The sequence below is a fragment of the Lynx canadensis genome, chromosome E2, assembly GCF_007474595.2.
Source record: "Lynx canadensis isolate LIC74 chromosome E2, mLynCan4.pri.v2, whole genome shotgun sequence".
Classification (NCBI taxonomy): domain Eukaryota; kingdom Metazoa; phylum Chordata; class Mammalia; order Carnivora; family Felidae; genus Lynx; species Lynx canadensis.
The window spans coordinates 33,615,015-33,629,041 of NC_044317.1; the positions used below are offsets into that span (position 1 = coordinate 33,615,015).

Sequence of the window (14,027 nt, forward strand, 5' to 3'; positions counted from 1 at the left end):
AGTACTACATCAGTGGGGTTTTAAAGAATCACTTTTCTTAGGTGGCCCTCCACCAAACAGACCAGGGTCCTTCAGAGGACGGTGCACAGCCCAGGAGCAGGGGCACTCAGGGTCCTGCCTGCCGCCTTCCATGTGGGCAGGTGACCACGCTTTACAGAGATGGTGAGGACACCTGAGCTGGCAAACATGAAGAGTGTGAGTCCATCCTTCACTCATGCACATACTCATTAAGTGCTCTCCACAAGCCAGGCCCTAGCTAAGGACACTGAGGGGAATACAGCAGGCCCAAACATCTAGAAAGAAGTCTTAACAGCCATCACCGAGGAGTGGTAGAACTACTAGTGACTTGTAGTTTGTTCTTGACACTCTGAACACACACTGGTACTGCTTCCAAAAGAAAAAAGTCTCTACTTTTGCAAATCATGTCAAAGTCGGCAAGCATGAGAAATAACTACAAATCTATGGAGAAATAATCATTTTTAAACGTTATGGCTGAAGTTGTAAATAGTCTCTTTAAAGAACAATCAGGCACATTTCCAACAGACTTTGATCTGCATGTATCCTTTGACTGTGAAATTCCACTTCCAGAATCTTCCTACAAACATTTTACAAGTGTAAAGAAAGATGGCAGGTATGGAAGGATGTTCAAGCACTTTCTACAATAGCAAAAAACCCTAGAAACATCACTAGAGGAATGCTACACAAAGCATGACATGTGCTGACAAAAGACTATTGTGTCGTCAAGGAAAAGAATGAAGGAAACCTGTCTGTGCTGATACATTAACTATAAGACAATGTGTACATAGCATGCTATTCCTTTTGTTAAAAATTTCAAGAGGATAAACAAGCAAAAAAGAGGATGACTGGGGTGCCTGGGTGGCTCAGTCAGTTAAGTGTCTGACTTCGGCTCAGGTCATGATCTCACAGTTTGTGAGTTCGAGCCCCATGTCAGGCTCTGTGCTGACAGCTTGGAGCCTGGAGCCTGGTTCAGACTCTGTGTCTCCCTCTCTCTCTGCCCCTCCCCCGATAGCATGCGTACTCCCTCTTGCTCTCTCTCTTAAATAAACATTTTTAATGTTTTTTAAAAAGTTAAAAAAAAAAAAAAAAGGTTGATGATGGCAAATCCCATGAAACCGATCTAAGCATATAAGGTATAAAGTGACTTGCTTTTCGTTTTCCTTTGATAGTGGTAAATTTTCTATCATGCACATTATTCTCAATTTTAAAAAGGTTTCCTTTCTGGGAAAAAGAAAATTTACATACACCCAATACCTCCAAAAAGAGTGGGATTATGGACAGTATTTTTCTTTTTCTGCTTTTCTATACTCTGCGCATTTACATGAGAATATAATGTTTACAACATGACAAAGTAGTTAAATTTGTTTCTTACATGAAGAGAAAAAGGTGAATCTGTAGAGTTGATAAAAGTATTGTGAACGGACAGAAAAGATATTCTACATAAACCAAAGCAGTTAACATTTTTAGCTTAATGAGAAAAAGGCTGACACGTCTAAGCACGTGAATGCTTTGAAGATGTTGACAAATTCTACCCCATCTTGACAGAACCAATGAAAACAGACATTCTATCACTTCAAGACAAAGTCAGGAAACCTGCAGGAACTACCTTACAGGTGATTTGGGGGCCTACGGAGGTGCTTCACCTAAACTCTTAAGAGATTAAAGCAGATGACAAGAATCAACTGTTTGGCACGATTTCAGCCCTTGTCTCCCTAAAAGGAAGGATCTAGAGCAGAGAAGTTCTTCAAAACGCTTTCCCAACCCTTAACCTTAAGTCACGTTATAAATTACTGATTATTACAAGCAGATTCAAGGAAAGTAAAACCATCCCACAGAAAAGAGGCAATTGTCAGCAATACACACATAAGTATAGTTTAGCAATGCATATCAGGACACCACGACAGAATCACAAAGCAAAACTCCACTCCTAGTAGTTTCACTGCATAAACACTATGCCTTCTCTGACCTTGGTAAAATCTTTGATGAGGTCAGCTGCTCGCACGCCATTCTGTACATTAAAGCTGATATCAACTTTCACTTCAGTAAAAGAATCTGTCAATTTAATAATAGGTACCTAAAAGAGAAGAAAGGCAAAATTAAAATATGTGGACCAAGTTAAATAACACACCAGGGGATGGGAAAGGTTACTAGACTTGAGGTCTTGACCTCCTCATACGGACAGAAAAACTCTTGAGTGTTCTGATTACTACGTACTACACAGTCTGCTTGGTCTTCTAGATACTTCACATATTTAGCACGGAGCCTCACACAATGTATATTATCATTTCTATTGGTTGAGAATTTTGAAATCAGGTAACAAAAAACCTTTCTCAACCTTTTGTACTTTGGACCTTTCTCAACATTTTGTACTTTGGACAACAGTTTCCAACTCGGTCCTTATGATTAATGTCAGGTGTATCGGCAAATTGTTCGTAATAAGAAATCTGCTCTCTTAAGTCTGTTAATTATTGGTATTATTGGTCAGTTTTGCAAATAGCCCATAAAACAACCTACCAAGAGAAGTTAAAACCTGAGAATTATTCTCAAATAAAAAATCACTGGATGGTTTATAGAAGATATTAGAAATTCTCTTAAAAAAAAAAAAAAAGGCTTGGGGCACCTGGGTGGCTCAGTCAGTTAAGCTTTCAACTCTTGATTTCGGCTCAGGCCATGTCTTGTGGTGGTGGGATCAAGCCACATGTTGGGCTCCATGCTAAGCTTGGAGCCTGCTTGCGATTCTGTTTCTCTCCTTCTCTCTCTGCCCCTCCCCCCTCCACCAAAATAAATAAATAAACTTTTTTTTTTAATTTTATTTAAAAAAAGGCTCTATTTGCACTGTGTATTAGAAAACTCAGGTCAGCAAACTCTATGTACAGAACTGGGTTTTCAAATTAATAGCTTTTTATAAGCTGTTTTGTTCTAAGAAAACTTAACATACAAAACTCCGAACTTCTAAAATAGATAAATTTATTTCCATAATGAGCATCTATGAAAGTTTTTTAATGGCCATTCTAGATAAGAGTTAAAATATCGAGTTGCTTGATCTACAAAATTTCAATTACAGCTGACCCTTGAACAACACAGGTTTAAACTGCGTGGCTCCTCTTTTACACAATTTTACACAATACTGTACTGTATTTTCCTTATGATTTTCTTAACATTTTCTTTCCTCTAGCTTACTTTATTATAAGAATATAGTAGTATATGATATATATAACATACAAAATATGTGCTAATCAACTATTTATGTTATCAGTAATCCAGTCAACAGAAAGCTCTTAGCAGTTAAGTTTTTGGGGGGTCCAAAGTTACATGTGGATTTTTACCAGTGTGGGGAGTTGGGTCCCCTAACCCCCATGTTGTTCAAGGGTCAGCTGTATGAAGAATTTTTTTAAGGACACAAAGTAAGAGAGGACAGCAACATCCTCTGTGTGACTATAAACTGTTAAATAGATATCCAAATTTTTATTTACACTTTTTAAATATAAATACACTTGGGGCGCCTGGGTGGCTCAGTCGGTTAAGCGGCCAACTTTGGCTCAGGTCATGATCTCATGGTCCGTGAGTTCGAGCCCTGCGTCGGGCTCTGTGCTGACAGCTCAGAGCCTGGAGCCTGTTTCAGATTCAGTGTCTCCCTCTCTCTGACCCTCCCCCGTTCATGCTCTCTGTCTCAAAAATAAATAAACGTTAAAAAAAAAACTTAAAAAAAAATAATAGAAATACACTTATATTTAAAAACTCTACAGTATTATGTATGATAAAATGGAGTACTATATTTTAAAGAAATATATAACGACAACGAGTTCATCTGTTTCACATAAGGTAGTGTGATCATTAATGAAACCAAAGAATCATTCACTGAGAATCCAACTATGCTCTCCAAAACTAAATTTTAATTTTGTAAGCTTCATGCATAAGTAACTAGAGATTTTAAGATGAAATGCTAGAAGAACTTACAGTTGCTTTGTCTAGAACTTTGACCGAATCCTCATCTGCAACTTTATGTTTCCGGAGAGCTTCTTCCAGGGTCCAGAGGGGAAGGTTCTCCCACTTCCCAAATACCACAAGATCAATGTCACTGGGCACAGAACACACACACGATAGTTGTTTGAAGAAGAAACTGTACCTGTTTTCACTTGCATTCGGGCTTACTTACAGACTTCAAAGTGCAATTAAAACCTATTTCTCACACTGCCCAATGAAGACTAAATGTGTTGTTCGTAGTTTTTTAGAGCAGAAGTGGAGGGTGGGGACTTTAACAACCTCCTCCTCCTAGTTTTTTCACAGAAGTCAGGCCTCAGGAAATGGTGATTCTGAAAGAAGTTAAAACCTCAAAAAATACCAGTGAACGTTTCCTGTTCATAAAGGTTTCTGGGACTAAAAAACTTAAGACGTTCTTACATGGATGAGATTAACTAATTAACTCTGATTTAGATTATTAAGTGTAAAAAGAAAGTTGCAAATGGTTTATCTAGGATCCTACCATCTGTGTAAAAAAGGAAGAAAACATTTCCTTTTCTAGGTATAAAATGTTCCTGGAAGGATGTGCAAGAAACTGGTACCAAGGAGCAGGGGACAGAGGTGGGATCCACACTTCATTGTAATTTTTTGTGCCCTTTTCAATATGAACTATGTGAATATACTGCCTATTCATAAAATTCAATTAAATTTTTTAGAGTGACACAGGGTTTTGCTGAAAGTCAGAATCTAAATAAGGAAAAATATTCATGAACTCAAAGTTGAATACTTTATGGCCTCTGTAGGCCTACGATAGCAATGGGCAGAATAGAAATTGCGAGGATCCATCCACATCAACACATTTTTTGTTTTTAATTTGGGTAAAGTAGATCAAATCAAGCTCAAATAAAAAATCATGATGGATGCCTATAGTTAAAATCATACTGTACTGCACACTCAAAATTTTGTTAGGAGGTTAAATCTTACATTAAGCGTTCTTACCACAATAAAAGCAAAAACAAACACATGATGAAATTTCAGTTTGTAGAAAACAGGTATTTACACCTTGGGGAAGCCTTATCATCCCCAAAAGGTCCTGCCCTGCCCCAGACTTCAGGGCCATGACTGCCGTGATTGAAGAAGACTAAAATTAATAAGGGACCTTCCTCAGAGAAGCTCCGGGTCAGGATGTGGGAACAAATCTAATAGTAGGAGTTCGTAATAAGAAATGACAGACCTGCCATTCCAGAGTAAATGCGGCTTTACAGTATAATCGGGTGTTTTGCCAGAATATTACATCAACCTCTGTGTTAGCGGGTTATGTTACAGAAGTGAACAGGCAGGGTAGTTCATTGTTAACTGATTCCATTTGCTACATGTTCCCTTTACATCTGACAGGATACAGATATCAGTTTGAGAAGATCATCTGAAGTGATGTTCTACCCCCAAGGTAATTCAAATAAAATACAGATAAAGTGAATTTTCATTCTGTAAATCTGTTTTGTTCCTACTCGCCTACATTCAACAGCCAAAATGAACACATTCTAGAAAAGGGCACAATATCCTGAAAGCTTCATAAATGTACTAACCTAGTAGGTAAATACAGGCCAGTTTTAAAACTTCCAAATATCTGGACCTGAAATAGAAAAAAATTATTATATTAAGGTATTTATCAGATGAAAAGCCACCATGCTTTAGAGAAAGGTTGGTTTTTTGCTCCCCTCTATTGGTATTTTTTGGTACTACAAGGGCACTTTTTAATAACACCATGCTTTCATGAAGCAGGAATACTGTATCTCATAGGCAGACATTAGGAATATAGTTTAAATTTATAAGGTTAAAAGAACAAATGTACAGACTGAAACAGAAAACTCTCAAAAGTAATACCCAAGTTACTCATGCTCCCTTATAATCTAGAGACATGTTCAACAAATCCTTAATTTTGATTCCCTAAGCAGGACTCTTGTCATGGGTTACTGAGTTAGGGTCAGACTACTTCAGCTGCAGGCCAGCTCCATGCAGAGCACCAGGCAGTGTCATCCCAACAAGAAGCTGTGGCATAAAACTAGACACATCCTATCCCAACCGTGCAGAAGAGTGGAAGATTCAGTGTAGGCGAGTAATTGCAATAAAGGATGAATGGTGAAAAAGCTCAGCCTCTGAGGTGAGATGCACCCAGGAACCTAATCACAGCTACATGTTTCTCACCTGTAAACAAAAATATGGTTAAAACCCCCCACCTCTAAAGGAGGAAGATTCATTTAAATCAGGGTTTCTCAACCTCAGCACTACTGACATTCAGGGCAGATAACTTCATGAGGGGCTGTTCTGTGCATTGTAGGATGTTTAGTATCAGCCTTGGCCTCTACTCACTATATGCCAGGAGCACCTCACCAGTCAATGATAATCAAAAATGTCTCCAACATCGCCAAGTGACCCCTGGGTGGCAAACTCACCCCCCAGCTGAGAGCTACTGATTTGGATCACATAGGAGAATCAGTGTGAACACACAAAAGCTGCTCAATAAAATATTAGTGTCCTCTCCTCTTCCCTTTACCTACAGTATCTCATTTAAAGCTTTTCTGTTTTGCCACCTGAACAAAAGAAGCTTCCCTGGCTTCCCCTTTATCATCCCAAGACAAAGTCTAAAGAAAAGCCATTTAACACAGAGTAACAGATTCTAATTTCTTTGAATGAATAAAATTGTAGAACAGACCCTCAAAAAAACCTCTAAAAAGTATTTAGTTTCAACAAGAACCACAAATAAGCAAAGAGGAAATCCTGGGCAAAAGTCCTATTCACTAGGTTGGGTCTGCACGGGGAGACAAGGAGGGGCCAGAAAGAAGAAAGAAGGAGTGCCAAGATAGGAAAACAGACTGATGCCTGCATTAGCCTAAGAAAATGAGCTTCTTATGACCTAAGAGATTCCTACTTGACATTTTCGTTCAGCTATGAACACTTACAACGGTAGGCTGGAACAAAACAGTAATGGGATTTTGATCTTTCAGATCCAAAAACACAGCTACTACAAAAAAAGGCCTGCCTTGTCTGTCTTCTCTTTGTACTAATGCTTCCTAAATATAGTTTACCTCTAGTCTTGCTCTTCAGCACTGCAAAGAAATAGTTTTAACTAAGTCATCCGATTCACTGCAAATAATTAGGAGGCCCAAAATTCTTTTTTTTTTAATATGAAATTTATTTTCAAATTGGTTTCCATGCAACACCCAGTGCTCATCCCAACAGGTGCCAGGAGGCCCCAAATTCTAAAGGCTAGAGAAGACTATCGCCCCTAAGTGTACAGACGCCTGCACGTGGGGACTCTGAGACACCAACACGTGCCCTCCCCCGCTACGGACAGGGATGTTGCCCTCAGCACGCAGCAACCAGACAGATACTCACGTCAGCGCTGGGCCAGAGCTCCTTAATCACACTCTCGATCCTGTTCACCACCTCCATCCGCATCTTTTCTTCCTCCGGTCTCGGAGACATGTATTCATAAAAATCACTGATTTCTTCATGCAGACTGAAGGGGGAAAAAAAAGCAGAAAAGCTAATGTGGGCAGGGCCAGTCTAATGAGAAATCACTATCTTAAATAACCTTATCTAATTAAGTCTTATGACTCCACTGATGACTTTATGTTCATAGATTTCTACCTAAATGTTAATGCTATAACTGATGCTAGCCTAAAGTGGGAATATACAGAAGTTAATAGAAACTGCCAAAATAGTTACATAAAATAAGAAGTTCCAATAAGTCTTACCAGCCGCTCTCATAGCATTTATTATCTGCCTGTGCAGAACCTTGCCGGGTGTATGCATGCTGGTGATTTAAAAAAAATTTTAAATGTAATACGTAAGGCCTGGCCTCTGCCTTTATACTTCCAATCCAGCAGACACACACAGAATCCAGATGACACAGGCAAGCTTCCTGGCCATGGGGACCGGCCATCTTACCCCTCTATAATCCATTCCTCACAGGAACAAAACAGCCTATCTTTTGTAATGTTTGCTTAGTGAATCAAGAGTCAGATGAACAGGAGAGTCAGTGAGCATCAGCAAAGACCTGAAAAGAATGGCTGGCAGACAAGGCTCCATGGAGGAGCTAAAGACTCCCTGAGACCAAGAGGAACAAGGCTCATCCAGGAGGCACTGAGCAAACTGGACAGGCTGAGGACAACAGAGGAGGGAGAGAAGCCACCAAGGAATGCAGGCACCTGACCACAGTAGGCTCGGACTTTCCTAGGGGAACAAGGAGCTACTTCAATGTTTCTGAGAAGAACCAGGGAAAAAGACTGACTTTGAAAATGCAGCGTTTTAAGAAGATTCATCTGGCACCCGTGCAAACAATGGACTGGCAAAGAGACAAGACTGGATGCAGAGAGTAGTCCATAAATTACTGCAACTGCAGAAGGGCTGGATGAAGGCCTAAGGGAGGTGCTGGAAAGGAATGGGCTCCAGAGACATCACACACACACACACACACACACACATACACACACACACACACACCAACACATACATGCAATGGCTGGGCTGCAGAGCTCAACCAACAGTAGGAAAAAGGGAGGGAGGAAGGGTGCCTGTTGAGTGCTGAAGCCTGACAGACTGGGGAATCAACGAACAAGATGAAAGGAAAAACCAATGAGGCTGGCTACGGAGTTGAATGCAGTCAATTAATACCAGAGGACAGAAGAAAATGAAGGCAGCAGGTACAGCTCTGAGCAGTGACCTCTGGGAGGGAAAGCAAGGATGAAATGGAGGGAGATCTGCTAACCTTGTGTTGAATGGGGGCGACCCGGGAGGCCGGCTCCAGGGGCAGCCCTCACAGGGAGGGTCTCCTCTAGTACAACTGTGGTGGGCCAGGAGGCCAGGAGAAAAGCACTTAACAGCAATGGCTGCCAAGTGCCTGGAAGCAAGAGGGGCACCCTGGGGAGGGGGGTGGCCACGTAGGGTGGCCTTGTAGTAACACAGTCTTGAAGGATCCCGGTCTAGAGCAGCTACAGGATTCACAGCAAGCTGGAAACACCAGGAAACTAAAAATGGTTTTGAGGAAGGGAAAAAAAAAAAAGATGTCTAATTCCCAACCCCCACTTGGCTATAACATTTTAAACATGGCCAAGTAAGCAATCAACAGTTTCTGCCTCTTCTAATGTTTTATTTTTAGGCTAACAGTCAAAAAACCTTGAGTTCTAGACTCAGGCTTTGCCTGAGGGCAGTTGTGTTCCTTCAAAAAGTGACTGGCGCTTCCCAGCCTCGGTGTCCACAGGCACAAACTAGGGGCTGGCAACCAGGATCCTTTTCAGGCCTTAATGTCAAAACCTGGGCCATTCAGTAAGGAATGATTTGTAGCAGTGTTCTGCATGCGTACTATGCAATACTGCAGAAAAACTGGGTTTTAAAACTCCAGAGAGTCCTGCACATGAATCCAGAGACTCCCAGTGGGGTCGACTCTTCCCCCGTACGCTTTTGGGTACCTTAGGATCGTCACCTTCTGATTTTCTATACGGATTATCCCCTTTTCTCTAAGGTATCCCTTTCAGCTTTTTTTTTTTTTTCCCTCCCTTTCAGCTTCTTGAAGACAACAGCTAAAATAATCAGTGTAGAAAGTTCAGAGCTTGCACTGCTCTTCTGCATGGGTCTTTGGAAGGATGAGGACCACAGAGAAAAAGGAAAACAGATTTCTTCTTATTCTTATCTAACTGGATCGTTTGCTATAAATGATCAAAGCGTATTTGTGGTTCAAAAGCACTAGGGGATACTTCCATTTTAGCCAATGAGGAAAAAGACCTCCTAAATGTGACTGTATCTACTCCACAGAGGCCCACTTCCCGTTTCTAAATATAGACGAAAAATACGTAGCCCAACTTCCAGTTAATCTTCAAATCACAAGAAACTGAATAAGGATTTATTCTCTAAACATTACTGAGTGCCTGTGTTCAACACACTAGAAGGAAAGAAGGCTAGTCAAACATGATCCTTGCCCTTGGTAATTTCCATCTAACGAAAAGAAATATGCATTCAAAGTAGTTTTGTGATGGGTAATATATAAGTGCTGCACTGTTCCACCACAGGCAGGCTTCAGATGACCAGAAGGAGAGCTTGCCAGTGACAATAGCTGCAGGGAATGGAGTGAGTTGCCTTGCAGGGTAGTGAGGTCCCTGTCACTGTGAGTGTAAATAAAGAAGCTAAATGGTCATGAGGCAAACAAAGGTCTAATAAGACATTCTTTTAAGATTTAAATTTTTTTTTCAACGTTTTTTATTTATTTTTGGGACAGAGAGAGACAGAGCATGAACGGGGGAGGGGCAGAGAGAGAGGGAGACACAGAATCGGAAACAGGCTCCAGGCTCCGAGCCATCAGCCCAGAGCCCGACGCGGGGCTCGAACTCACGGACCGCGAGATCGTGACCTGGCTGAAGTCGGACGCTTAACCGACTGCGCCACCCAGGCGCCCCAAGATTTATAAGCAATCTCTACACCCAACGTGGGGCTCAAACCCACAACCCCGAGATCAAGAGTTGCATGCTCCACTGACTGAGACAGCCAACTCCCCCAAGACACTTCTGAACTTGTAAAAAGTAGAGAAGATTCTAAAATTCCCATTTATCACTAGATTTTAAGTTTCTAATTAGCATATTAAGTTATGTAAGCTTAAAAAAATTTTTTTCATCTTTATTTATTTTTGAGAGAGAGACAGAGTGCGAGCAGGGGAGGAGCAGAGAAAGAGGGAGACATAGAATCTGAAGCAGGCTCCAGGCCCTGAGCTGTCAGCACAGAGCCCAACATGGGACTCGAACCCACGAACCGTGATATCATGACCTGAGCCAAAGTCAGATGCTCAAACGGCTGAGCCACCCAGACGCCCCAAGTTGTACAAGCGTTTAAAATAAGACCACCCTAGGGGTACCTGGGTGGCTCAAGTCGGTTAAGCATCCGACTCTTGATCTCAGCTCAGGTCTTGATCTCAGGGTGGTGAGTCCAAGCCCTGCACTGGGCTCTGTGCTAAGTGTGAAACCTACTTAAAAAAGAAAATCTTTAGGGGCATCTGGGTGGCTCAGTCAGTTAAGCGTCCAACTTCAGCTCAGGTCGTGATCTCATGGTCTGTGAGTTTGAGCCCCACTCTGGGCTCTGTGCCGACAGCTCAGAGCCTGGAGCCTGCTTTGGATTCTGTATCTCACTCTGCCCCTCCCCAACTTGCACTCTCTCTTGCTCTCAAAAATAAGCACTAAAAATAAATAAAAGGGGCACCTGGGTGGCTCAGTTGGTTAAGCAGCCAACTTCGGCTCAGGTCATGATCTCACGGTCCATGAGTTCAAGCCCCGCGTTGGGCTCTGTGCTGACAGCTCAGAGCCTGGAGCCTGTTTCGGATTCTGTATCTCCCTCTCTCTGACCCTCCCCTGTTCATGCTCTGTCTCTCCCTGTCTCAAAAATAAATAAAACGTTAAAAAAAAAATTAAAATAAATAAAATAAATAAATAAATAAAATTAAAAATCTTTAAAATAAGACTACTCTGAACATTAATATTCCATGGAACCATCTCCCTATTTAGGAAAAACTGGTTCCACAGGTTATCCGATTTCTTTTATTGATTTGCATGTGCAATATTGGACGAGGGAAAGAGGAACATGGAAAAAAGGAGGGCCATTAAAGCTGAAACAAACTTGAACAATAAGAACACAAGAACCCATCTCACGTCAGCCAAGGCCATCTCCTTCCCACACTGAATACAAACATGACTTCCTCTCTTGCCTATATGTAACTAGCTGCATGTAAAATACTTAAAGACCTGAGTGTGAAATCTTAGTACATTTAGGAAATCAACTTCCAGTATAGCTTTTACATAATCTTGAGGGGACTCTATCTCTATGGACTTTTACTGGCATGGCACCATGTATATCTAGGTACTTAAAGAATCCGGAAGGAACAGAATCCCATTTTTGGAGTGCCCACTACATGCCTGGCACACTTTATTAAGGTCAGCACAATGACCTAATAAAGACTGGAGACTAGAGAAACTTTGTTAAGCTTGCTTTCACAAATTAACGGAACTTTATGCCTCTGAAATCCTCCACTTACACAGGGGAATTTTCAGTTCCTCCCACATCTGGATCAAAACTCAGTATGATTAATTAGTAAATACAGCTGAAGGCCTCATATCCAGTTTTACAGTTTCTCATTTTAACTAGAAAATATAACTCTTGATCAAAACTCATGTATGACCGGGGCGCCTGGGTGGCGCAGTCGGTTAAGCGTCCGACTTCAGCCAGGTCACGATCTCGCGGTCCGTGAGTTCGAGCCCCGCGTCGGGCTCTGGGCTGATGGCTCAGAGCCTGGAGCCTGTTTCGGATTCTGTGTCTCCCTCTCTCTCTGCCCCTCCCCCGTTCATGCTCTGTCTCTCTCTGTCCCCAAAAAAATAAATAAACGTTGGAAAAAAAAAAAATTAAAAAAAAAAAACAAAAAAAAAACCTCATGTATGACCAAAGCACAGTGCCCTCTATTAGGACATCAGTGGAGGATGATGTGAGTTGGAAAAGTAAGCAAGAAAGCACACCACACCTCCTCTTTACAAAAGATAAGTATGTAATATAAAAGCAATATAAAGTAAGTGTCACTATGTAACTGGAAAGGATGCCATGCTCCAAAAAAAAGAATGAGAATCAAAATTAATTTGCTGGGGTAAAATTTACATTGACCTCAAAATTAATGGTAACACAAAAGTTTAATGTGACAAAGAAAGAGATATAAACAAAAAAAGTTTCTGTATTTTAAAAACTACAACGCACAGACAATTTAAGTCAAAATAGAGAAGTGAAAAAAATCACTTTTGCTCTGAGATAAGCTCTACCAGAGGAGAAATGCTAGCCTTTCCAAATTATACAAATTCCATAATGCTTATCATATGGCAGGGGGGAAAAGGTTAAAAAAAAAAAAAATGGCCCTCAGAAAGCTCAATTTCTTGCTATAGAAAAGGGAAGAACTTGTTTTCACCTGGACTGCCCAGGGATGGATGCGAGCAGCTGAGGAGTTCAGCACCCTTAAAGCCAGAGGCAGCCTCCCAGATTCATCCCAGGCCAAGGCAGGCAGAGGAGCCCCCGTTGGCCCCCACTGCGGCTCACCCCACATCCGTTCACGGGCTAACACCCGTTAACTGAGGGACACCTGCTGGCCTGCAACACGCCTGGGCCACCTCCACACATCAAGGTCCAGCTTTTCAGTTTTCAGAATTGAAGCCCTCATTAATTATTAACTTCAGACTCACATGAAGGCACTGGCAAAGTTCTATTTAATTACCGTCCATAACAAGATACCCACCCCCCTGCAAAAATGCTCAGGTTAATAATAACTAATTTTGACAAAGACATATGGAAAAGGCACCTGCATGCTATGTGTGAAGGTATAAATGACCACGACCTCTCCAACAGTTGTTGTATTCATTGATGATAAATAACATTTCTATGAATAATTTTTAAAATTCCCCTTCTTTCATTAAAATCAGGATTCTGAAGAGACACCTGCACTCCCATGCTCGCTGCAGCATTACTCACAATAGCCAAGATATGGAAACAACCCAAATGTCCACGGACCAACAGATAAAGAAAATGTGGTCTATACCTATGACATTATTTAGTCTTTAAAAAGGAAATCTTCAAAGTTGCAACATGGATGAACCTCAAGGACATTATGCTAAATGAAATAAGCCAGTCCATTTATAATGTGTTACCCAAAATAGTCGAACTCACAGAAACGGAGAATAGAATGGTAGTTGCCAGGGGCTGGGGAGATGTTCAATGGGTATAAAGTTTCAGTTAGGAAAGATGGATAAGCTCTGGAGTCCTGCTGTACAACAGACCTGTAGGTAACAATATTGTATTATGCACTTAAACATGTCTGAAGAGGGCAGATGTCATATTATGTTCTTACTGGAAAAAGGGGGAGGGGGACACAAGGAAACTTTGGAGGTGCTGGATATGTCTATTACCTTGATTGTGGGGATGGTCTCATGGGTGTATGCATATGTCCAAACTCATCGGGTTGAATATTTGCATTAACC

General features: G+C 41.3%; 1 protein-coding gene across 2 annotated transcripts in view; it reads right to left on the reverse strand.

Moving 5' to 3' along the window:
- The window catches only part of TENT4B (terminal nucleotidyltransferase 4B), a 72,822-nt gene that overhangs the window by 9,831 nt on the left and 48,964 nt on the right, over positions 1 to 14,027 (reverse strand). For both annotated transcript variants that reach the window (XM_030298047.1, XM_030298046.1), the window contains exons 2-5: positions 7,375 to 7,498; positions 5,565 to 5,611; positions 3,976 to 4,096; positions 1,985 to 2,092 (exon numbers count right to left, since the gene is read on the reverse strand). In XM_030298047.1, the coding sequence (XP_030153907.1) occupies positions 1,985 to 2,092; positions 3,976 to 4,096; positions 5,565 to 5,611; positions 7,375 to 7,498 (400 nt within the window). The remainder of the gene's footprint in view (positions 1 to 1,984; positions 2,093 to 3,975; positions 4,097 to 5,564; positions 5,612 to 7,374; positions 7,499 to 14,027) is intronic.